The 23580-nt window shown below is 40.9% G+C and overlaps 3 protein-coding genes across 4 annotated transcripts; all 3 read right to left on the bottom strand.

Moving 5' to 3' along the window:
* Nucleotides 1–4854: 4854 nt before the first annotated feature.
* Nucleotides 4855–5759, bottom strand: LOC103720244 (PLAT domain-containing protein 3-like). Its single transcript, XM_008809854.4, has 2 exons — nucleotides 5521–5759; nucleotides 4855–5449 (listed from the first exon to the last, which is right to left on the bottom strand). The coding sequence occupies exons 1-2, from the start codon at nucleotides 5611–5613 to the stop codon at nucleotides 4952–4954; spliced, it is 591 nt and encodes a 196-aa protein (XP_008808076.2). The 5' UTR covers nucleotides 5614–5759; the 3' UTR covers nucleotides 4855–4951.
* Nucleotides 5760–12317: 6558 nt separating this feature from the next.
* On the bottom strand, nucleotides 12318–15927 carry LOC120103796 (ferredoxin, root R-B1-like). Of its 2 annotated transcripts, none has more exons than XM_039119736.1 (2): nucleotides 15813–15927; nucleotides 12318–13173 (listed from the first exon to the last, which is right to left on the bottom strand). In XM_039119736.1, exon 2 carries the CDS (start codon nucleotides 13163–13165, stop codon nucleotides 12710–12712), a length of 456 nt encoding a protein of 151 aa, XP_038975664.1. In that variant the 5' UTR covers nucleotides 13166–13173; nucleotides 15813–15927; the 3' UTR covers nucleotides 12318–12709. The 2 variants fall into 2 exon arrangements, with proteins under 2 accessions (XP_038975664.1, XP_038975665.1); XM_039119737.1 differs by lacking the exon at nucleotides 15813–15927 and adding an exon at nucleotides 13834–15745.
* A 1938-nt stretch (nucleotides 15928–17865) lies between these two features.
* On the bottom strand, nucleotides 17866–19419 carry LOC120106712. The gene is made up of 4 exons (XM_039119750.1): nucleotides 19241–19419; nucleotides 18788–19093; nucleotides 18043–18619; nucleotides 17866–17949 (listed from the first exon to the last, which is right to left on the bottom strand). The coding sequence occupies exons 1-4, from the start codon at nucleotides 19417–19419 to the stop codon at nucleotides 17866–17868; spliced, it is 1146 nt and encodes a 381-aa protein (XP_038975678.1).
* Between the last annotated feature and the right edge of the window lie 4161 nt (nucleotides 19420–23580).

Here is a 23580-nt window from a genome sequence, read left to right as displayed (position 1 = left end):
TGTTGTGTCCTGATTGAATTTGTTCAATAAATCTATTATCATTGTTCAATAACTCGACTCCAGGTTTCAGCTAATCAAACCAAATTGCAACCAGAAAGCCTACTTGACCAATATCTTGGTAGCCCAACGGCTACTTGTGGTGCCAAGTTCAGAGAACTCGACCGGGCATCCACCTTATGATCCGCTGGTGGATGGAAGTAAAGCAGCTCTCACAACCCCAATGAGCCTAGAGACATTTTACTGGTGTCATGATCAATTTTTTTGAATCGTTTCTTTTCTTGTTAATTCTCAATTATGGGCTATAAAAAGGCTTCAATTATAACAAATCACGCTCTGATTGTGTAAGGTTGTGACGAACTGCGCCATAACCATTTTGATCATGCTGGTGTATTGCTTATCTAATGCCTGATTCACCCCCCTTTGTCTGTAACAAGCAAGCAATGGTATTAAACCACATCAACTTGGACCAAACTAAGGGCCACCAAAACCAAGGGCTATTTTGTGCCTCATCTACTTATCTTGACCCGCATTACATATATTTCGAATAGGCCTCTCCACTCCATGAGGACGGGTGCTAAAATCAAGTTGTTCGGCGTCTCAATCCTGCCGCTTAATTAATAACTATCAAAATCTCTACAAACTATAGGCACGTCTTGTTGGGGGGTTTGGAATTTGGAATGAAACTAGAAATTAGTGACTTCCATTCCAGCTATTGGGTTGGAAGGAGTTCTATTCCTATTCCAATTTTAAGAAGGGATGGAATATGTACCCTAATTCCTCATAATATAATCCGGACTCTCCTTTAGTATTCAAAGTCTACTTCGATTTCAGTCACGAATCCAATACATTGGAGAACATAGCTGTTTTGATTCTCATTCTAATTCAGATGGTGAACCAAATGCATCCTATATTTCTTGACGTTCCTCGTTTTCTTTCTCCATTGTTCGAACGTGGTCCGTTGGAGTTAAAAATACATGAATAGTTTAAGTTCATGGTAGTTGCATAGCACACCTGAAACCACTTGCTGCAGATCCCTATACCTGTCGACAACTTCAATGGAGAATTATTGGAACGTCCATGGCTTGTATCTTTAATTTACCTAAAGTAAATATAGAACCAAGCAAATCCGGATGAAAGATCTGTTTGATATAACTGCATGGAAAGAGGCAAAGATATAAGATTCTTATGATCTTTATCCCATGTAGTTTTAATATGTTACCACAGTTATTTGATGGAATAGGAATGGAAGATGAAGACAATTGGGTGTTGCAAAGCTGTGGAAGCCAGTATGGCCAAGGAGGTGAAGCAAAAAGGGAAGGGAAAAGGTGCCATGAGCTTTGGGCACCCGTGCCAACGCTTTTAGGTCCACCAAAAGGGTGAAGCGTGCTTGTAGGCTGGTACTGGTCTTTGCACTGATACTTAGATCACGCCCACTGCATTGATACTTGGACCGGACTGGTTGCCCGTTGATTCTTAGGACTGATTTGGTTTGCAGAAAAAGAACGAGAAATATTTCTTGTTTGGTTGAAAATTTTCAAATAAGAAAAATAAAAAAGTAGTATTTATATGAAAATAAGATATTTTATTTTATAAAAAAAAATTATAGGAGACATGAAAAAGTTACTTTATCACCAGTTATGAATTGAAGTCCATTTTTTTCCAAAAGTACCCTTAAGCTATCAAAATCTATGGGTAAAGTCTTTCTTTTTATTAAGGGTACAATAGATATTTCATACAACTTTTTTCAGAAAAGTAGATGTTCTATTAAACATAAGCTACTCTAGAATGTGTCACTTTTTCATGATCAATCAAATATGCTAAAATTATTTTCTCGAGCATCATATTCTCAAGAATAATCTTTCTAGAAAAAACATTAAAGAAATTTTCTACGAACCAAAGTTGTTCTTAGATCATACCCATTGGGCTTCTTGGGAAAAACAGGGTTCAAGCACATGTAATGTGCATGCATCTTCTCCGATAGGTTGGTTAGATTTAGGTTTATAGGTTTGGATCATATTCTCCACTAGGATTTTAGGCAGGCCCATTGGGCTTGTTAACTACTTTCTATTACCATACAATTAAGAGGTTGGCATGTGTGATCCATGGACAGTCTACAATCTTTAAAGTTATATATGCATATATATATATATATATATATATATATATATATATATATATATATATATATAACTTTTTGTGTTTGATATTTTTGTGATGTCTTCAATTACCAAGAATTAGTTTTAATTAAAAAATAATTCGACAACTATAAGTATTTATAGGAATTATAATTGTTTTTCATAGATGGTGGGGGTCTAGACTGCATGTGGAAAGAAAATCTGAAGAATTTTTTCTCTCTTTCTTTTGTTGCGTACGCGCAAAGGAGTCAGAACATCAGATTGGAGCGTTAGGGGATGACTGGGATTGGGAGATGTGTGGTTCAAGGCTAGGAAGCCAATCCGGATTTATTCCTTTCCCAATAATATATTATAGCAAATGGTAGATACTACAATCAAATCTTTCCCCCCTCCCCTCTTCTTTGTTGGATGATTTAAGTCTCACAATTTGCATTCTTGGATAAATATATGAGTCTAACATCAACTCTCAAAAACTCAATTGGATACCAACATATCTATATCCATATTTGTTTTGCTTGATGAATACCGATACGGATATGGATATTAGTTGGATATAAAAATTTATATCCATATTTGTTTTAAATGTATATGGATACAAATCTGGTAGTCGAAGTATGAATATAAATACGAATATAAATCGGATAATTAAATTTTATTATTATAGAATCAAAGTTATTACTAAGTGAAAGGTAAATCAAGTTAATAGTATGTTAATATGGTCATTTATTATTTTTTTTAAGTTTTAGAATGCTATATAAAATTAAATAGAATTACAAAATAAAAATCGGATATTTGGATATGGATTAGTTAGCAATCAATCCATATCCATATTTATTTTTTTTTCGACGGAAATGGATATGCATACGGATATTAGTCAAATGATGCTCAAATTTATATCTATATCTGAATAGATTTGGATACAAAAATAGATCGGGAGGGATATTATACGGTCCACTTTCACCCCTATTAACTTTAGTAGGTTGGGCTGAACTAAAACAAAGGATTGGACAGAGATTTGGGCTTCTCTGCGGACCTTAGGCCCAGATAATTGTTTAATCCTTGACATATATTACCAAATGTGGATCTGAACAATATTCCCAACCTAACTTGTTAACATCAACGACATTTTCCTGTATGCATGTGTACCAACGGAAACAAAAATCATGATTCCCTCAGGTCATTAGGGTATATCTATATGATATAATATAAAAGCTGGTCTTTTCAGCAGGGATGTATATAATGTTGCCAAATGTACGAAAAGTTTGCATGTAATATTGCCAAGTGTAGGTAGCAAGGCCACTTGTTTAATGATAATAAATCTCACCTCTAGCTTCTTTATCTTCCTCACCTTTTATAATAGTATAAATGATGATAATCCCTGGTCGACCAGTGTAATGCAAGACTAATGGATGCCACATTTATAATATTATAAATAATATTAAATCCCATTTAATTAGTTTTATGTAAGACTAATGAATGACGATAAATTATTAATTTTATGAAATCTAAATTCCTATTTAAAATATGTAAATTTAGATATGAACAACCTAAATCAAATTTTTATAAACACAGAAGATACTGCTAACATTTTAACACATGCTTGCTTCTTCTTTTTTTTTTAAGCAAATATATCATATTGGGTACGAATATATCTGATCAATTTTAGAGGAACCGGCGGAGACGATGGAGGAGGAGAAAAGGAGAAGAAAAACGCCGAATCTGATCACTTTCAGCGTGATTCCCGCCATATCTGGTCATGGCAGACACCCCCAGATCTAGCCCGTACTCTTACGATTTTATTCAAATAAAATGATTGTCGCATCTAGATCTACTCTCTCTTTTTTTCGCTGCCTATCAAATCTTTTTTTATATACTGAGACGTTGCCTCCCCTTTCGATTAATAGAACGTGGCATCTTGTGAATAATGAAGAGTGCGGGACCCCAAAGCATCACGCTACCCTCCGAGCACAAAACGACAATAATTTAAAGAATCGCAAGTAGATATGCATGAAATGTCGTCTGGTCCAGTTAGGATGCCTGGCTTTCATCCAGGCGGCGACTCGGGTTCCAATCCCGGACTTGGGATATCATTTTCTTAAAATCAAACAAAATTTGATTTAAAATATAATATAATTTACCAAAAGCAGTCAAAATACACGGCAGATTTGGAAAATCTCGAACTAAGGAGTAAGGCCTAAATATGGTGCTGCTCAAAAATATCCAGATTATATTCAATAATAAAATAACATTACAGACAAAGCACGTAAAATCAGCATATAACTAACTATTCTAGAAAGGCCCCGTGGCTGGAAAAGAAAATGCTATGAGGTATACTCTCTAGAATTTATTATCTTTTAATTTTTTTTAAATATATTCATACTTAATACTCGATTATCCGATTTGTATGAAACATCCACTTCCACACAAAAAAAAAAAAAAAAAAAAAATCTTAAATCTGGTGGCTTAAGAGGCAGGTCTCTTTAGCCCCCATTTTATTAAAAAAAAAGAGTAAATAATTTAACTTCTATAGGGGAAAAAAGGAAAACTCTAAAGAAACTCGTTTCCCTTGACCAGACCAACAAGGCCGTGATATGATAAGATCTTCTCATCTCCATCCCTATCTAAACGGACGGTCCAGAACACCTGACCTGCACGACCACCGTCGCATCAACGGCTCAGATCATCCTCGCATTTGCAAAGAAACCAGGAAAAAAAAATCGTAAAACAAGATCACCGCTCAGCCATTTATTTTATTAACAAAGCTAAAACCACACAGTACAAATAGCAACGCAACCAACCAAAGCCCGGATAAGCTCTCACACCACGTGCGTCACGTGTCGGCCGATCCGACCGCCGATCTTTGACTTCTCCTCGGCATTTCCGCGCCCGGTGGTGCAGTAGTCGCGGGCGGCGTAGAGCTGGTAGGGCGCGGCGTCGGTGGCGATCCACTGCTCGACGGTGAACTGCTGCTGGGCGCACCCCATATGGGGACCTGTGGTTGTGACCTCCACGTAGTTGCAGTACCACCCGTGGTGGGACCCGCTCCCATCTGAGGTCAGATTCATCCAGCACGGCGTGGTCGAAAGGCACGGTCCCCGGCCGCTGAAGATGTCGAGGTTGCCCCTCTCGAAGTAGTTGTGGCCGGCCTCCATGATGCCACCCCACGACTCGATGTCCGTGATGGCCACGCCCCAGCCGTCCGATCCGGCGAGGATGAGGCTGATCACCGAGTCCGTGCCGCCCTTCCAGATGGAGCCCGTCCTGATGTACACCGTATACACGCACTGGTTCTCATCATCATCGCCGTTCACGGGCTGTCAACAAGAGAAAAGAAAAGAGTTAGCAGGATAAGATGGTAAATAGATGACGATGGAAGCATACTTACTTTTATTGTGATGGGGGTGACGCAGTGGGAGACGATAGCAAGAGAGGAGACGAGGAGGAAGAGGAAGACGGCTTTCTTGGCTCCCTTGATCATCTCCTCTTCTTTTGCGGTGGCTATGGAGGAAAAGAAGGTGAGGGGAACTGGGGGTGTGGGGAGATGATAAAAAGTAAAGGAAGGGGGTGGTGGGGTCAGTGCCCAGCCAGTAATGTACAAACTGGTGGATATTATTAATGGAGATTTGTAGCTGGAGACGGGATATTCCTGGGATTTTAGGGGGATTTGGTTATGTTACTACGAGGGTGATGATTAAGTTTTCCTACACCAGTGGTTTGGAGCCAGTGTGGTAGGGGTCATTGATCATTTCCATACATATTCCTAGGGAAAACATTGAAAGCTGGATTAGCAATGTCTTGGGGCTTGAGTCTCAAGCCAGCATGAAAGAATTCTTGGTGGAAAACATTCGGACTGAACCTATCTGAAGAGCAAATAAAGTTCAATTAGAAGGTAAGGCTGCTCCTTGATAGTTATCGGACAACAGACCAATTAGATTCATCCATTGGTCTCGATCTAACCAATAGAAATATAAGATCGGAGTTCTCACCATGGGTCGAAACTTTATAGAGTTTGATTAACTTTTCTGATGAGTTGAGGGGTTTAATGTTTAGATACTTAAAGGTTTTGCCACAGCAGAATTTGGGATAGAAAGAGTTAGTATATGCAGCATTACTTTTGTACGTCGAGGGACTATTTTCATATTTTGAACGCATGATATTTAGATCTCATTCTTTATATTTTTTTATTAAAAAATTATTTTTTACCAAAAAATAAAAATATATTTATTTATTTGTACTTAAGTATTACAAGCATCTATAATCGGATTCTCAAACCTTGAACCGAGAACCGGGTTCGAGTTGTCTTTCTTTCACCATAGAGAACTCATATATTGGCCAAGCATGTTGTTTATTCTTAAAATAAAGGATGCAACTTTTATTTGCATATGAGGATATTTTAATTATTATTAGTAATAAGTATAATTTAATAATATCAATTAAATGATCTATTTGAGACTTGCAAGGAGGAAATGAGATGGAGATTATTAAAATAACATTAGATGTTTTGCTTACCCATCTAAAACTCTTTCAGAGTTCTTTCTCCTCCCTTAGTCCCTATTTGAAATCAAATTCCTTTTTTTTTATTTTTTGGGACGATCTAGAACATGAAAAAATCCAGAATTATGGGAGCTAACTCCCAAGTTCAAGTTCGATCCATATAGTTATGAAGAAATAAACATGCCTTGAAATCCAATCAAAACAGAATATAAGCATCTGGCGGTAATAGGGGTAGTTCTATATACACCCCCCCTATTGCTCAGGACACCCCCCAAAAACCAAAAAAAAAATACCCAAACTAACCTTTAGTGTAATTACCATATTGCCCTTGAAATTTTCTCAGTACACCCCCCCTTCCTCCTTCCTCCTCCTCCCTATCCCCCATCTCCCCCCCCCTCCTCCCCTCCACCTCCCCGTCCTCCCCTCCACCTCCCCCTCCACCTCCCCGTCCTCCTCCTCCGCCTCCGCCACCTCCTCTCACTCCTCTTCCCCCACCTCCCCGTCCTCCTTCCTCCTCCTCCCCATCCCCCACCTCCCCCCCCCTCCCCGTCCTCCCCCTCCACCTCCCCGTCCTCCTCCTCCGCCTCCCCCCTCCTCCTCCGCCACCTCCTCTCACTCCTCTTCCCCCACCTCCCCGTCCTCCTTCCTCCTCCTCCCCATCCCCCACCTCCCCCTCCGCCTCCCCCCGCCTCCCCGTCCTCCTCCTCCGCCTCCCTCCTCCTCCTCCGCCGGCGAGGTGCTCGTTGCTCGGGAGATGGCCGGGGAGGTGCTTGAGGCGAGGTTTTTTGGGCGGAAGGGAGAAGCCGGCGGGTGTTTTGGAGGGGAAGAGCGGGGTGGGGGGGGGGGTTTGGGGGGTGTAGAGAGCAATTTAGGTGAGGGGGTGGGAAGGGTGGGGGGTAATTTAGGAATTTTTAATTTTTTAGGGGTGTCCTTAGCAAATGGGGGGTGTAGAGAGTATTTAATTTTTTTTTAATTTTTGGGGGGTGTCCTGAGCAATAGGGGGGGTGTATATAGAACCACCCCGGTAATAGGTAATCTATCCTAGTGTTCCGGCAGGACATGTAAAACCGTGTCACGTGAGATCTTAAAAGTACATCCAGGTGCGGCACGTGTTTCGAGAATTATCATCATAAGAAAGGGATATTTTTTTAACGCAAAGTCTCTCGGCGTTTTTTTTTTTTTTCTCGTGTTGAGGAAACTAGTGGTGTCTTCATTTATTTGTCCCATCTCCGAGTCGGTTGATGCTGGCGATGGTGATTAAAAAAAAAAAAGAAAAGGACCGACAATCAGGTCCACAGTCCACATTACGACGCACGAATCCAACGCCTGACAAAGTGAGAAACTTTCTGATTCTAGTGGGACCAGCACGCACAAAGTTGAATTTTTGGGTACGTGGCCAAGCGTAGGTTTCTGATTGATGATGTCTCATGCGGCAAGTCTCACAGCTGATCTTTATCCGTCCCATAGTCGGCAATCGAGTGGGCCCAATTAAATTGCCTTTCCTCGAGAGGATGCAGACTCCGGGAGATGGTTCCGGAAGAAAGGTTAATATGGTAAAAAGAAAGAGAAAGACACACACAATAAAGGGTAAACTGGTAAAAAGAAAATGGTAAAAAAAGAAAGATAAAAGACGACGACAACAACAACCGGTGAAATGGTAATAATAATAATAAAAAAAGTAAAATGGTAAAACAAAAATGGTAAAGAGAAAGACGATGGGTTCCCACCGGTGTTCTTTCAGCGTTATTGGATGATAGTTGGACGGGATGTGACGGAGGCTATACAGCAGTTCTTCAGCACAGCAGTGATGGATGCTGAGTGGCAGAGGACCTTCATTGCCCTGATCCCGAAACAGCAGGATGCTTCGGAGCCGAGTCATTTTCGTCCGATCAGCCTATGTACGACTTTGTACAAGATGACGACGAAAATTCTCGCTATCAGGTTGAGGGGTGTGCTCCCTAGGCTTATTTCTCCGGAGTAGGAAGCTTTTTTGGAGGGGCGGAGTATATCTGACAATGTACTCATTGCTCAGGAGTTTATGTTTGATCTTAGCAGAGCTCCGATGAGGAGAAGCTTGATGGGGATCAAGCTTGATATGGAGAGGGCTTATGACAGGATGAGGTGGAATTTTGTGCAGCAGTCCTTGCGGATGTTTGGGGTCCATGAGACATGGATCAGGTGGGCCATGGGTTGTATCAGGGTGCCCTCCTTTGCTATTTTGGTGAACGGTACGCCCTTCCGTTTCTTCGCGTCGTCTGGGGGTTTGCGCCAGGGCTGCCCCCTCTCTCCACTGTTGTTTATTATTTGTGCGGATGCATTGTCTAGATTCTTGCGGCAGGCAGTGACTAGTCAGGAGCTGGAGGCTTACAGACCGGTGGAGGGAGCAGTGGCGATCTCCCATCTGTTATTCGCTGATGATTGCCTGCTTTTAGCCAGGTCTTCGAGGCAGTCGGCTCGAGTTATTGGTCAGATTCTTCGGGATTACTGTGCTCTTTCTGGTCAGCAGGTCAATTTGGCCAAATCAGCTGTTATCTTTAGTCCGAAGACGCGCGGGGCGCTGAAGCTCTCTATACTGGAGGTTCTAGGAGTGGGAGAACAGGGTGGCCTGATGTCTTACCTGGGGGTACCATTATGTGGTCGACGACTGAGGATTAGGGATTGTGTGTCCCTTGAGACTAGTGTCAGACGCAGGCTGGAGGGTTGGCAGTCTCACTCATTGTCTATGATGGGGAGGATCACCCTGGTTCGTTCTGTACTCTCATCTGTCTCTATTTATCTTCTATCCCACGTCGATATTCCGGTGGCAGTCTTGAGGTCCCTTGAGCAGCTTTTCAGGGAGTTTATCTGGGGGAGGAGCAGCGGTAGAGGTGGGATCCATTTGGTGGCTTGGGAGGTTGTATGCCAGCCGACCAGTGCCGGGGGACTAGGGGTGCAGTCCTTGGTGACGAGACGGGAGGTGTTAGCGGCGAGGCATGCAGTCAGATTTGTGCTTGAGCCCAAGAGCATGTGGTCCTCACTGATGAGGGCCAAATATGGTGTCTTGGTGCCTGGGGGGCGGGTGGAGCGTCACCACTCTCCGATCTGGCGAGTGATGTGTGCTAGGCCTATGGCGGTGCTTCCGAAGATCAGATGGGTGATTGGTGATGACCGCTCGATAGATGTGCTGGAGGACAGCTGGGTGACTAAGTGGCTGATCTATCGTCTGCCGACCATGGTGGACTCTGCGAGATTAGCTGGGTGCAGGGTCAGCGACCTGCTGGATTCTGAGGGGAGCCATTGGAGGGTGGGGATGATCAGGGAGGCGTTTGGTGAGCAGCTGGCGGAGCTGATTCTGGCCCTGCCAGTCCCCTCTGGAGGGGTGTCGAATAGGCTGCTTTGGACTCCGACGGGGCGGTCGCGGGTGCAGGCCAGGGATCTTCTTGCGCTGTTTAGCAGGGCGCCAGCTCGACAGATCGTAGGAGGCTGGATATGAAGATTACGGATTCACCCCCGGGTGGCACTTTTCATCTGGAAGGTGGCTTGGGGATGTCTCCCGACCAGGAGTCTGCTCGTTCGGCGTGGTATGCGGGTATCTCAGTTTTGTGAGACGTGCGGTGATATCGTGGAGACCACCGAGCATGTTCTCCTGCAGTGCCCTAGGGCTCGGGAGATATGGCAGAGATCTGTGGTTCCCTTGCTTGATGCGGTAGTCTCGGCGCAGGATCTGTTGCGGGTGTTGAGAGATTCCATGTGTAGGCCCAGGTTGGCAGCGGAGGGGATATTGAAGGCGTACCTGTCCTATCATATTTGGTTGGATAGGAACGCAGGCATATTTGAGGGGAGGCGAGCGCTTCCGAGGATGGTGGTGGACAGAGCGGCACGACATGCGAGGGAGGTTATGGCGGCTGCCACTGAGTTTTCTTCTGGGATGGCTAGGGACACCTGGGGTACTTCTCACGCTGTTTCAGCGCCCCGTTTTGTTCTTGTCTCTTGGGTACCCCCACCCCCTGGCTATCTCAAAGTAAACTTCGACGGCAGTAGGTCACTAGATGGTTTGACTGGAGGGGTCGGTTTTGTGATCAGGGATCACTGTGGTAGGTTGATGGCTGCAGATGGGCGTCGTACACCTGGGATCACAGTTGTTGGAGCGGAGCTGCGGGCTGCTTGGGAGGGCTTATCCTATGCCAGGCAGGTCCTTGGCGCCGAGCGAGTGTACCTTGAGGGAGACTCTGCGGTGGTGATCGATTGGATTCGAGGGGTGGACAGGTACGGTGACGGTCACCCCCTTATTCGGGAGACTCGGAGGATGGCTCAGATGATGGTCGGATTCCAGATTGGTCATGTGTTTAGAGAGGCGAACAGGGCCGCAGACTCGGTCGCCTCTTTTGTGGCCCGGCATTCCGGGGATGTTTTGTGGACGTCTGCTATAGACGCTCCTTCTCTTTTGTTGTCTTTTATTTCTACGGACGTGGCGGATTGTACTCATGTTAGATCTATATGAATGAGTAGCCGATTTTTACTAAAAAAAAAAAAAAAAAAAGAGAAAGACGATGACCACGAATTCGGCAGCACTATCGCCGACAGCAATAAACCAACAACAAGACCAATAATAATAAAAATGCTTATGAAATAATGTAACAATAAAAAAATACGTAATTTTTTTTAAAATTGATATTTGCATATATTTTCTCGTAAAATACTTATTTTTGCTATCATACTCTTTTTTTTAATCTATATTTTTTATATATGTATTCATGTCATTTGATGTCGTTAAAAAATTAATGGTTTCAAATTAAAATAACTAAAATACTCTTAATTGGTAGATGTGTAAAAAAAAAATTTATATGATGATCGCGATGAGAGACAAAAATATAATTTCAAAATTCTATTTTATTTTTAATTAAATAAATATGATTTTTATTTACGGTGTTAGAAGAATCGTTATATTAGAAGTATTTGTGCAAAAAACAGTATTTTATGAGGATACAGAAATAAATATAAATTCTAAAATAATAATCATGCAAATTTAAATTTTTAAAGGATATTAATGCAAAAAAAAACTCTAATAAAAATGCTTATGAAACAATCTGCTAAATTTCTCTCAAACAATAGTTGAACCAATAGAAGAGTAATTTGATCAAAAAGAGAAGTTTTCATAGCACGCTTATAAATAAACGCATGATATCGCTACCATCAAATAATACTGTAATTCTGTTGTGAGCTTGATTTATAGCTGGATTGACTCGTTATTGGGTTGGGAAAGTTTGCTTTGATTTAGTGCAATGCAGGTGGTTGGGAAATGGGAGGGGAAAACAGTGAAAATATCATGCGTTATGATATACCTGGAATTGTTGTTAGGAGTTGCTCAGCAGTTTGAAAATTATTGCAAAAATGCAGTAAAAAAAGAGGATACCAAAAGGGACTGACTTAAGTTCGCAAATTCTCGAACCCCATTAAACCACATCACTTTGAGAACTTAATTCGTTTTAACTGCATGACACTATTTTTTTTAAAAAAAAAGAGAAAAAAATCCACCCAATTTATTAAATAATAAATAACAAATATAATATCCATTTACAGAACCGAACACTCATACAACCGTACCATATAAGATAGCCAATCCAAAAAAAATATCAGAAATCTCTAAAAGGAAGCATTCATAAGCTCGCTAGACTTAAAATCCAAATGTCAAATCACATCTTCGAGTAGTTTAAAACTCAACATTGAAACATTCGAATTCAAATTTTGGTCACCAGAAGGTTAACATGATGTAGTATCTGCATGGCATGCCACTAATGAATCAGAAGGCGCCAAAGTTCTGAGAAAAGTTCTTGTCGACACAACAAATTGCTCCAGTCATCACTAGATTTGTTCTATCAAAGAGCTTGAAATAAATTTCGGTAATACACGATTCATGCAGCCACGGAGCACACATAGACCCAGTTTATTTAGATATCATCAGATCCTAGAAATGCTCCTAACAATAAACCACATTTACATCAGCTTGAGCAAGAGTTTTACCTTGAACATATATAAAACCAACAACAAAACCCCTGAGGCATCTAATTGCCAATACAGAAGCCCATGCACATCCACAGTACTCAGAAAAGCTCACCTTCCTTGTGAGTGTGAATGACGCAGTCCCCCCTCGGATAGGAGACGCAGGTCAGGACATAACCCTTTTCCATCTGCGATTCATCGAGGAAGGATCCATCGGACTGGTCAACTTCGCCGGAGTCCATGCGGCCGGCGCAGGTGCAGCATGCCCCGGCCCTGCATGAGTAAGGCAGCTCCACTCCTGCAGCCTCAGCAGAGTCCAGAATGTAGGTGTCATCTGGAGCGTCAAACTCGTGCTCCTGCCCCTCTGGCCCAATGAGCTTCACCTTGTAAACAGCCATCGCAGATGCCCTGAAGTGGTTGGATACCTTCAGACTGGATGCCTTTGAGATGCTCTTCGAGGAGCTCAGCGAGCAAGCGCTCCTGAACAGCACAGATGGGGACTGGCTTCTAATGCTGCTTTTGACTGTGTAGGCAGTCGGGGTGGCAACGGTCGACATTTTGTTACCTATAAGATTGCAAAGTGCTAGATCTGAATCATTTCATACTTCAAGGAGGTGGACTCTGTTTGATAAACTGCTAATAATCTGGTCCGGGATTGGCGGATGCATTTTATGCACAAGGGCTAATATATTAGAACTAATCTCTAAAAACATGCTCAGCATATGCAATAGATGATCTGAAGAATTTTCTGATACAATATTTGATCTTACAGCATAAAATAAATAATTTAATGACCCCTCTCCATTACTTCCAGGGGAAACAAAACATGCAGTAATTAGATCTAATGTAATTTTACAAAATTCAGCGAAACTCGTGCATATGGGAATGCAAGATGTTTACAGACACAAGACTTCATGTAGTAATAACAAAGGATCTTGTTTCTAACTTTTCTGTTTACACTGGAAAAATGCTACTTGGATTCTCAAATGAGAAATAAGATTTTGTCATTGTACTTATATCTAATTCAAACCTAACAAAATCCAACCTATGCAAAAATAAAACAATGCATGCAACTGGATATGATACAGAAGCAAAATAGAGGTCAATGTGTAGCTCCCATGAAAAGTCAATTTACTGTCCGGAGCTGAAAAGAGAAGGCAAGCATGTAGCTCCTTACTCTCTAGTCAAAGATCCATGAGTGAGGAAGGCGATTGATATAAGTTACCTTCTGCTTATGAATAAAGGCTCACAAAACTGGAAGCACAAGAAACCTGGCACACGGACTATCACAGGCCAAGCTGACTTGTCAACCATTTCTAACATCCTACCAAAAATACTAAAGTCAGAGAAAGATATGAGATACGAAATTTTGAAGACTATATTATTAACTTTGAGAGAATTATCGGTTCTCAACAATGCCCCTGCTGTTTCAAATCTGGACAGAAAAGGTGGAGGGCTGATTTCAGGTTTACACCCAGATTTATAGGATAACTGCATCCTCCATGGATGTTGGATGGTGGTGGTGGCAACTTAGGTTATACTTGTTTCCATGCAATATATTTTTCTGTTCACAAGACTTATCATCAATACCCATGCTTGCCAACATGTAAAATATAATCTGTGCCACACATATACCACATTCTTATCATCATTGTCAATACTGTTTGAATCCCAATGATGTAGCTATTCATGAAACAACAGCATGAACAATAGTAACTGTACCCTCAATAATAGAAACAGAAAAACCCAAGCTTAAACTGTAAAAATCCATCAGTTGATGAGGACACAGCTTCATAGTCAAGTCTAATATACCCCATAACTGCAGGTTTATCTAATTACCGTAAAAAAATTCAAATCATGCATGGTTCTCTTGTTAACTCTACAAATATGAACTGACAAGGACACATTGTTCAATATGATGCACAAGTAGCTCATTCAGGAACTGATGTGCTGCCACAAGCTCACGACCATTTCTTAACGCAAAAATCTCATTCCTGGTAATAAGGAACCATAACCACATATCTATAGAAAAAAACTATTTTTTGAAAGATGAAAGCTGCAAACGATAACATTGGGTCACAAGAAACATTTAGTTTGTGAGAGTCTTGAAGATGGTGACATGGGATGTCTCCTACAGACCACTTATTCTGAAAATTATGGTATTGGCTGAAGGTATGACACCAGTTCCGATGAATTTACTCAATTCTTAATATTTACATTACGAACCCCTTCCCTTGTGACAACTAAATGCACTTTACCTACTCCATGCATATGCTTGAATAACAATAGTAAAGAGCAAATTGCGACTCCAATCCAGTAATTCTTTTAGAAGCTACCTCTATGGCCTATTTCATCTTAAATATTATAGTTACTTGAAAGACTTTCTTGCTCTATATATGTCCCTCCACACAACAGAAACAACAAAAATTAAAAATCCACTAGAGACAACAGAAATTGAACTTATGCCCACTAAAATGATCATCCTCCAAAACTCTTGAATACTATACATTAAGAGGCTGCAGTACATTTCTTCGAAAAATGAATCGAAATCAACCTACAGGTAAACATGCAACCATTTCATCAATATTTGTTAGACGACAATGATGCAAGAAACTCATGGTATTAGCTATGCAAGATTTAAATTTTCCAACATTCACCAGTAATCCTTCCACAACTTCAGATGAATCCCCTGCAGTTCTTTTCAGCTAATATACCTTTCACATAAAATTATTCAGGAATATAGAGTGCCAAAAAGCTGCTTACCATGTCGCTGGATAAACTATGCTGGTTAGCTAAAGCTGAGACAGTAAAACCAATGACGAATACTATGGCTACGACAGCCAAAAAGAAGTACAAACCATAAAAAAAGTAATTTTGGACTAACACATCTAAAAATGTTAATTGAACCAACCCTTGCCATCAGAATAACCAGAAGGAAGCCTAAATTTGCATCAAATCAATCCGCCAGAACAATTCAAAGATCATACCAGGATTTGGGTCATAATAATTCATATTCAATTATATAAAAATAAATGAACATAAAAGCAACGAATTAATGAAACATAAAACATATATATATGAATTAGACCATAAAACATATAAAAGTTTTAAATTGGATCCAAATCAGGAAGAGAGTAAACAGCAGACAGGAAGAGAGAGAGAGAGAGAGAGAGAGAGAGATGGAGCGATGGAAAGGAATGATACCTGGAGCGCGATCAAAGTTTATTGAAAGGGAAATGAAATGGAGGCTCCGCGAGGGTTTTCAACGAGCCACTACAGGGGACGAATCTTCTGCCCTATTATATAGTAGCGCGGGGGCGGCTTTATGTTGGGCGAGAGGTCACCGGGTTAGAGCCGAAATGCCATGGCAAGAGGGTCGGCGGAATTGATGAAATCTCAGAAATGCCCCTATTATTTTGCCCCGAAGGATGGAGAATTTTCTACTTTATTGTTTTACTAAGTTTAGCACTATATTTGAAGAAGGTTTCAAAAAGATAAACATTTGCAAAAGATAGAGAATTTTATGATTTAATATTTTAGTAAGTTTTGCACTATATTTTAAAGAAAGTTTCAAAAAGATAAATATGTACAAAAAAAAATGTTTTAATTTAAAAAAAAGTTAATTAATTTTATTTTATTTTTTTGATACAACGGCTACTCATCCTACTCTAGTATCGGTATAGCTAACCGAATCAAAAAGAAGGACCTGTCACAACGGTGCTGAAAAAAAATTCCAGATGAGTCCAAAAGATCTCTCCAGAATGCTGCACCGCATAAATAGCCACCCAAGCTCAGTTTGCCTTATGGTAGGTTTGCACTTGAAAAAGTAAGTTGCTTATGAAATTGTTGTGCTTCTTTTATTTCACATGATGATAACAAGTATAAAATTACTATACGGTAATTTATATATATGTGTAGTATAATAGAGCTTTAAGAGAAGAGTAAGGTATTTTTTACAAAATAAAAAAAAGAAAAGAACATGATGCTTTTTCTCAAAAAAAAAGAGATTAAAAAAAAAGAAAATAATATCAAGAAGGTATAATGGTTTAATATAATCTGCTATTTAAAGTTATGCTTATTTTTTAACATATTTATGTTTGTCTATAAAGAGGGTTGAAGCATTTTTTTGATTTAATCTATCTTTAGATTTACTTATGAAGTGCCCAATTGCCCATTAGCCCATCTCTAATTTTAGATTAAAAAGTTGAAAAACTACCGAGGGATAATAAGTCAGCAATTTAGTTTGATAAGGGCATTCTGGGCATTAGGCAGTTAACTAAAGGGGCGCGTCTATTCAGTGGACGCTGGGGCCGGGGATGGCAACCCCTCGAGTCACGGGTGGGACGGGTCACGGCTCCACCGCCTGATGATGTGGCAAGCCCCTACTAGCGAAGGTTGCAGAACCCACATTAGTACCTTTATTTCCGGTCGCGATGCCGCGTATCATATCATGACATGACGTGGATCAAACGCCCCATAAAAAATAGAGGTAATTAATGGCCAGTCCTGTGTTGGACCGGACTATAATTTTTAGTCCCTGTTTACTTTTTTTGTAACAGCCGGTCCATCCCGTTTTTGGCTTTCTGTTTGAGACGAAAATAGCCCTGAAGTTCCCACCGAAACAGCCAGTCCATCCCATTTCTGACTTTCTGTTTGAGACAAAAATATCCCTGAAGTTCCCACCGATTCGGCTTCATCTCTTCCCATTTTTCACTCTTCTCTTCACACGGAAATAGCTCTCATCGTTAAGGATTCATATTTCTCCGTTTTTGCAATCCTATCTCCCCACGAAATTTTCCATCTTCCTCACTGATTCCGATTGATCTGGTGTCCCCTGTTTCAAACCCTAAGACTGTAAAGAAGTTCCCACCGGCAAATCGCTCTTGCTCCCGACTGAGAGTTCCTCTGTCTACTCTATTTTCCGGCAGGTCTCCGACTGAGAGTTCTAAGTCGACGGCATTTTGTCGACTCCCACACCAGAAGCTTTCCTTGACGCTCGCGACTTCGCTCTGATCGTTGGTCGACGGCGCTTCGTTCGACATCGCTTCCCAAACTCTCTCCGAAGCATCTTGCCAGTTCTTCGACGGTTTGTAAACTCTGCATCATACTTTCTCGATTTGGTTTTAGTAGCAACAAACTGTTATATAGTATTGTAGGGTATTTATTTTAAAAATGTGCGAATGCTTAGGATTTGCGAAATTTTCAGACAGGGACGCTGTGATATAAAAATTAAGATTTTTGTCTTCAAAAAGCCTGATTATTTGGGAAACAATTCTGTTCGTGCAGCATTTAGTAAATCGAGCAGCCTCTTTCTCTCACTTGCACAATAATGGACAAGCACCTGCATTAACAATAATAAAAGGATGAGATCATCAACATCCTAAATTAGTTAGATATATTGTATGCTGAAAATTAAAAATATGACTATACATACCTGATTCTTGAAGTTGTCTTTCACATGACGGAAACAATATGAGTGGTAACTACCAGAAAAGTACTTCGGCACTGATTTAATAATTCCTTGATGTCTATCCGTCATAAATGTTATTTGCTTACTTCGCCACTCAATGCAACTATAAATTGCATCTTTCAAATTCCGACAAAACCAGTCCCAATTGTCATCAATCTCCGTATCGACCACACCGTAAGCAATAGGAAACATATCGTCGTTTGCATCTTTGGAAGTCGCGCCAAGTATTACTCCTCCATCCTTATGCTTTATAAATGTTCCATCCATAAAAATCAGAGGTCTACAACCTCTTATGAAACCCACTACTGAAGCATGAAATGAAATGAATAGGCGTTTGAATCGACCTTCAATAGTTTCATACTCTGCTATGCTGTCGGGGTTGGTCTCAAGAATGGCATCGCAATACCAGTATATCCGGTCATAAGATTTTGATCTGTGACCATAAAGGTCCTTCATAGCCACCTCCTTCCCATGCCAAGCTTGATGATACGGCAATTCAACACTATATTCTCGATGAATATCCTTTACGATATCAATCGGCCTATATAACGGCATATCTTAAAGTTTTTCTTTAACTATGTTTGAAACCCAACGTTTCGAAGTCTTAGGATGTGACCGGACTTGCAACCCTCCGCCACATGTATGCTGACTATTCATTATTTTAATTGCAAAACTTTCTTGATTCCCAAGTCGGGAAGCATGGATATGCCATTCACATCCTTCGTATGCATATTCCACGGTCAGTCGCAGGCGATCGTTCTTCACAAATACAAAATCTCTACAATTTGCAATGCAAAAGTTGCGAATCGTGTCGCGAAGAGTTTCTACATCATTGAACTTCTGACCAACACCCTCAATAGAGGTTTTCCAAGCATCCAAAGAATTTCTTTGACTAGGTTGCTCTTCGATTGCAGCTCTTGTTTTTTCAACAACTTGACCGAAATTACTTAAGCTACCCTTTGAAAAAATTTTTGATCGGCGGCTACACTCAACATTTTGGGATGGGCCACTATCCCTACAATAAGTTTAACAAAAATTCAGCATACTAACTATTAAATTAGTGATTAACATGAAAAAACTAACAAGTGAAATATGCAATACAACAAAGAGTTTAAACTAAGATTACCAAAATAGAAACAGATGCTATTAACTTCTGCATTACCTCATATCAATTACGACATCGGCTGCTTCGATCAAGCATGGAATATGACTAACAACCAACTCGATCACCAGCGCATTTAAGTTGACGTGTATTTGATGCATATTCCGAACATCCTTATCGCCCAGGAGCGAAACAAGCATTCTAGACTTGTTTGGAATAAAATATTTAACTTCTACCATTGTATCAGACAGATGTCTCCACCTTTTCACTATTTTCTTGTAAATTTGATCGAGCTTTGTGTCCTCGGAGATGGAAATAATAAGAGCTTTACCACCATAAGAACAAATAGCCATGAAAACAGGGCTACTTGTTTTTTTTTGAAGCCATGACAATGGAAAAAAGAAAAAAGAGGAAATGATTGAAGTTCCGAATGCTATTACAACAATGAAGCGAAGGGAATGCTGCCACAGCAACTATTTTTCGAATATGATATCAGCAATGAGAGTGACACGTTTAGGTCTCCAAACAGTATATAAGCAATGGCAGTCAAACAACAGGATAATCCAGCTAAAATAGGGTTTTTGTTCAATTACAGTCGGGAAATAGAGGAGAAAAGAGGGACAGCAACTATTTTTCGAATATGATATCAGCAATGGAAGTCACACGTTTATGTCTCTAAACAGTATATGAGCAATGGCAGACACACAACAAGATAAGCCAGCTAAAACAGGGTTTTCGTTCAATAACATTCGGGAAACAGAGGAGAACAGAGGGTTGCCTCAGTGAATTAAGAGAGATTGGAGTATCATTTTAACCTCTATTACTCTTGTGCAAAGAAACCATTACCGGTAAATATCGAAAGGGACTCTAAGCAAATAAAAAAGGAGGAACCAGAATTTTCCGCAACTCACAGAATAATATTTCAACTAGAATTTTCTGCTTGATTATTTCTGGTAGAAGAAGCAGAATTGAAGAATCTGAACTGTATTTCCTATTTGCGAACGATCTCCTCGACACGCTTCTAATGGAGAAACCATGTTCGTCCACGATTCCAAAGGATAAACTCTTTCCTTTCCGCTTCAAAGTCTTCCCTTTCCGCTTGATTCTTCCGGATCCAAGAAGCAAAATAGAAGAATCCGAGCCATATCCCATGCGAACGATCTCCCGACTCGCTGCCAATGGAGAAATCCTGTTTGTCCACGATTCCAATGGAGAATCCGAGCCATATTTCCCTGTTTGCGGTCGATTTTCCAACTGATTCCACGTTTTCAACCATAACGGCAACGAAAGGGCAGCTTCGGGAAAAAAAAACAAACCTCTGTTATGGACCGGTAATTAAGATTATCCCTAATCTTGGACCGGAAAGCATGGTTTGGGTCAACAGGGACTTAGCGTTATACAGTAGTCAAGGGGAGGGGCGGGAATTAATTTACGCTAAAAAATATGATGGCCAATAGATTGAATACGAGAGGGAAAGGGTGGAGGAAACAATGTGAGCACTGTACTCCACAACATAGGCAGGTGGTATAACCAATTGTTTCAACAACAATTTCTTAAGAGACGCTATCCTACGCATAAGCTCATAGAGGTTATCCCATGCGTAAGCTCGTGGACGCTATCATATGCGTAAGCCACATGGAAGCTATGCAATGCGTAAGCCCGTGGAGGTTATCCCACACATAAGCTCAAGAAAACTATCACACGCATAAGCTCGTGGACGCTATCCCACGGATAAGTCGATGGATGCTATCCCACGCATAAGCTTGTGGAGGCTACTTTATGATGAGATTAGTTCTAACCATATTTCGTCCGTATAATTTATATGTTTCCCTTATCAAATCAGTTTTCACTTAGATAGCTCATGGAAACACCCTCACTTCATTCTGCCGATCCCCCACCGCACTGCTTCCAACTTCAAAGATGCCCTCTGCCGCGCATTTGCGGTGCACTGGTCTGTGATCCAGCTCATGCATGCTTGTTCACTACTACCTCCTCTTCGCCCGCGCAATCTGTAGTCTTAGGGAGCTCACTGGATCTCTGGCACTGATCATGGGCGCGAACTTTATTCTGAAGGTGATCAATGAGACTACCTTGGAGACTCTGGCTATAATGATGAAGATGGTGACTACAAAGAGGATAATGGTGACGATGAAGATGACAGGTCTGATAGCGTTATCGCTGATATGATGATTATAATGGGATTACGATGACAACCATGGTAGCAACTACCATCGTTAATAGTGATGATGATGGGGGAAGCGGTTCTGGCTCGGATAGCACAAGTGGTTCTGATAGTGATGAGGATGGTGAGAAAAGTGGTTCTTTTTCTGATAGATAGTAGAAGTGGTTCTGACAGTGATGAGGATGGTAAGGATGGTAAGCAATTATGCCAACCAGGGTGCAACAGAAGAGATCACAAGTTGTGGTGATGGTTACAATGATGATGCATGGCAAGGAGCTCATAATGATGATTGCAATGTTGATAACAGGAATAATGAGGACAGTGGAGAGAGCGTTGATCAGAAAGAACGTAGCGATGAATGCAATGACCATGAGACAATGGTTGCTAATAGTGAATTGCCGGTAAAACCAGATCCAAAACATTGGCAGTTCACATCCTAAAGGCTAAGTTGGTCTATGGATTTGCACCTTCAGACCTCAATGAATTATAACCGAGGACCGCAAGTACAGGCGCTGAACGAACCAATAGATGATGCAGATGAGGCTAGTTAGCTTTGAAGAAAGAGCAGCACAAACCTATGCCGTAGTTCTTTAGAAATGGATGCTGAAGTTCTACTTTGGAAGCTTGATAACAGAAATAATGTGAGCAGGAAATCTAGTTGTTTTTCTCCCTCCTATTTACTTCGACACATATTTCAAGTTGAGGATTATGGAATCAAATTTGTAGCGTATGTTTTTTTGCTCTTCTATAGACATTGGTAAGCATAATTTTATAGTTCTCAAGTTGTCTCAACTAATTAATATCTGAGATGGCAAGTCTATCTATATTAAGGTTCACTAGGAGGGTCGACCAGAATCTGATGATTTATGGATTACTCGAGAGGACCTACAGAGACTCAACCCAGATCTCCTAGAAAAGTACCACAGCCAAACCAACCCCAGTTCGATAAAGTCGAATTCTTCCCACCCGGAAGAATTGGTGCGGGCACCAGAATCCAGAAAAGACTCCAATCAATTAACTCAAGGTCACTATGGCTAACTTAAATTTGATCGAGTCCTGTAAATAAAATCAATAAGTCAGAAAGCAAGCCAAGTCAGGACAGATTGCATGTTTCTACTACCACCTTGCATGTTTCTACCACCACCTTTGCACACCCTTGGAGCACCACCTCGGCATCCACATCAACATCAGCTGGCCACCTCACCACCACTCCAACCAATGGAAGCACACCAACCAGGATGAAGTCAAGCATAAGGAGCCGACCACATCATGCCATCTCATCAAAGGAACCAATGCAACATGTTATGTGCCACCTATTGGGACGCCACCTCAACACCACATCAGCGATCATCTCAACCAAGAGGATAATGCCAAATGAAAGAGTCAAAATCAAAAGAACCAATCACTATGCCACCTCATACAAGTTGACACGTCACCCAAATTCAAAGTCCAAGAGGTCGGCCACAATTTAAATGCAAGAAAATTTCAAATGGGAGCCAACAACTTTTCAAATTCCCCCTTAAAGCCGGCTAACTTTCTTTCCTTTTCTCTAGCAACCAAGCCTTCAAATGTGGAGCGCCATTCATTATGTGTTTAAATTTCAAATCATGAGAAAAGTCTATAAATACCTTCTCATGACATCTTGTAATTTCAGTTGATAAATGAATAAAAAAAAGAGCTTCTTTCTTCCTTAGCAATCTTGCTTTGTCACCTTAAGAGAAGGTTGGGCGTGAGGCCCTTGTTCCAAGTTGGACGTGAGGCCCTAAAGCCACTTCCACATCCACCGCAGCCCTATCTCCTCTCGCCTCCCTTTTTTTTTGTGATTCCATTCCTCTCTCACGCTAAACCTCTAATCCATGTTTCTTTGCAGGTCCTTAAAGTACTCCATGTCATTGGGTCTATTATCCTTCCAAACCAATAGCAATGGGGCCCTGTTGCAACGGAAGATGAAGCTTGGTTATCCAATCATCAACCCTCGAGAGTGAGATCAAGGATCCTCCTCCAAAAGAATTCCAAAAATTCAATATTTAGTAAGCCTCAACTCTAGGTCTGATTTATTGAAGAAAGCGTCATAATCTAGTGGTTTCTCAACCACAACGGTCCATTACTCTAAGTCCTAAATAAATTAGTATATACGGTTAACTAGTCCTGAAATTAGTATGCTCATGATAATGCTTTCTTAGCTCATATGTAACTAAATTTTCTGTTGCAATTAGGC

Source organism: Phoenix dactylifera, unplaced genomic scaffold, assembly GCF_009389715.1.
Source record: "Phoenix dactylifera cultivar Barhee BC4 unplaced genomic scaffold, palm_55x_up_171113_PBpolish2nd_filt_p 000609F, whole genome shotgun sequence".
NCBI lineage: Eukaryota > Viridiplantae > Streptophyta > Magnoliopsida > Arecales > Arecaceae > Phoenix > Phoenix dactylifera.
This window is presented reverse-complemented; position numbering and strand designations above follow the sequence as displayed.

What these genes read in the sequence shown, in the direction of transcription:
- LOC103720244 (XM_008809854.4), bottom strand. Translation starts at nt 5,613, where the DNA reads ATGATCAAGGGAGCCAAGAAAGCCGTCTTCCTCTTCCTCCTCGTCTCC. An exon ending in TCACCCCCATCACAATAAAA is followed by an intron (nt 5,450 to 5,520) that starts GTAAGTATGCTT and finishes TCTTGTTGACAG; the next exon opens with CCCGTGAACGGCGATGATGA.
- LOC120103796 (XM_039119736.1), bottom strand. Translation starts at nt 13,165, where the DNA reads ATGTCGACCGTTGCCACCCCGACTGCCTACACAGTCAAAAGCAGCATT.
- LOC120106712 (XM_039119750.1), bottom strand. Translation starts at nt 19,419, where the DNA reads ATGGTAGAAGTTAAATATTTTATTCCAAACAAGTCTAGAATGCTTGTT. An exon ending in GATGTCGTAATTGATATGAG is followed by an intron (nt 19,094 to 19,240) that starts GTAATGCAGAAG and finishes AACTTATTGTAG; the next exon opens with GGATAGTGGCCCATCCCAAA. An exon ending in GCATACGAAGGATGTGAATG is followed by an intron (nt 18,620 to 18,787) that starts GCATATCCATGC and finishes GCCGTTATATAG; the next exon opens with GCCGATTGATATCGTAAAGG.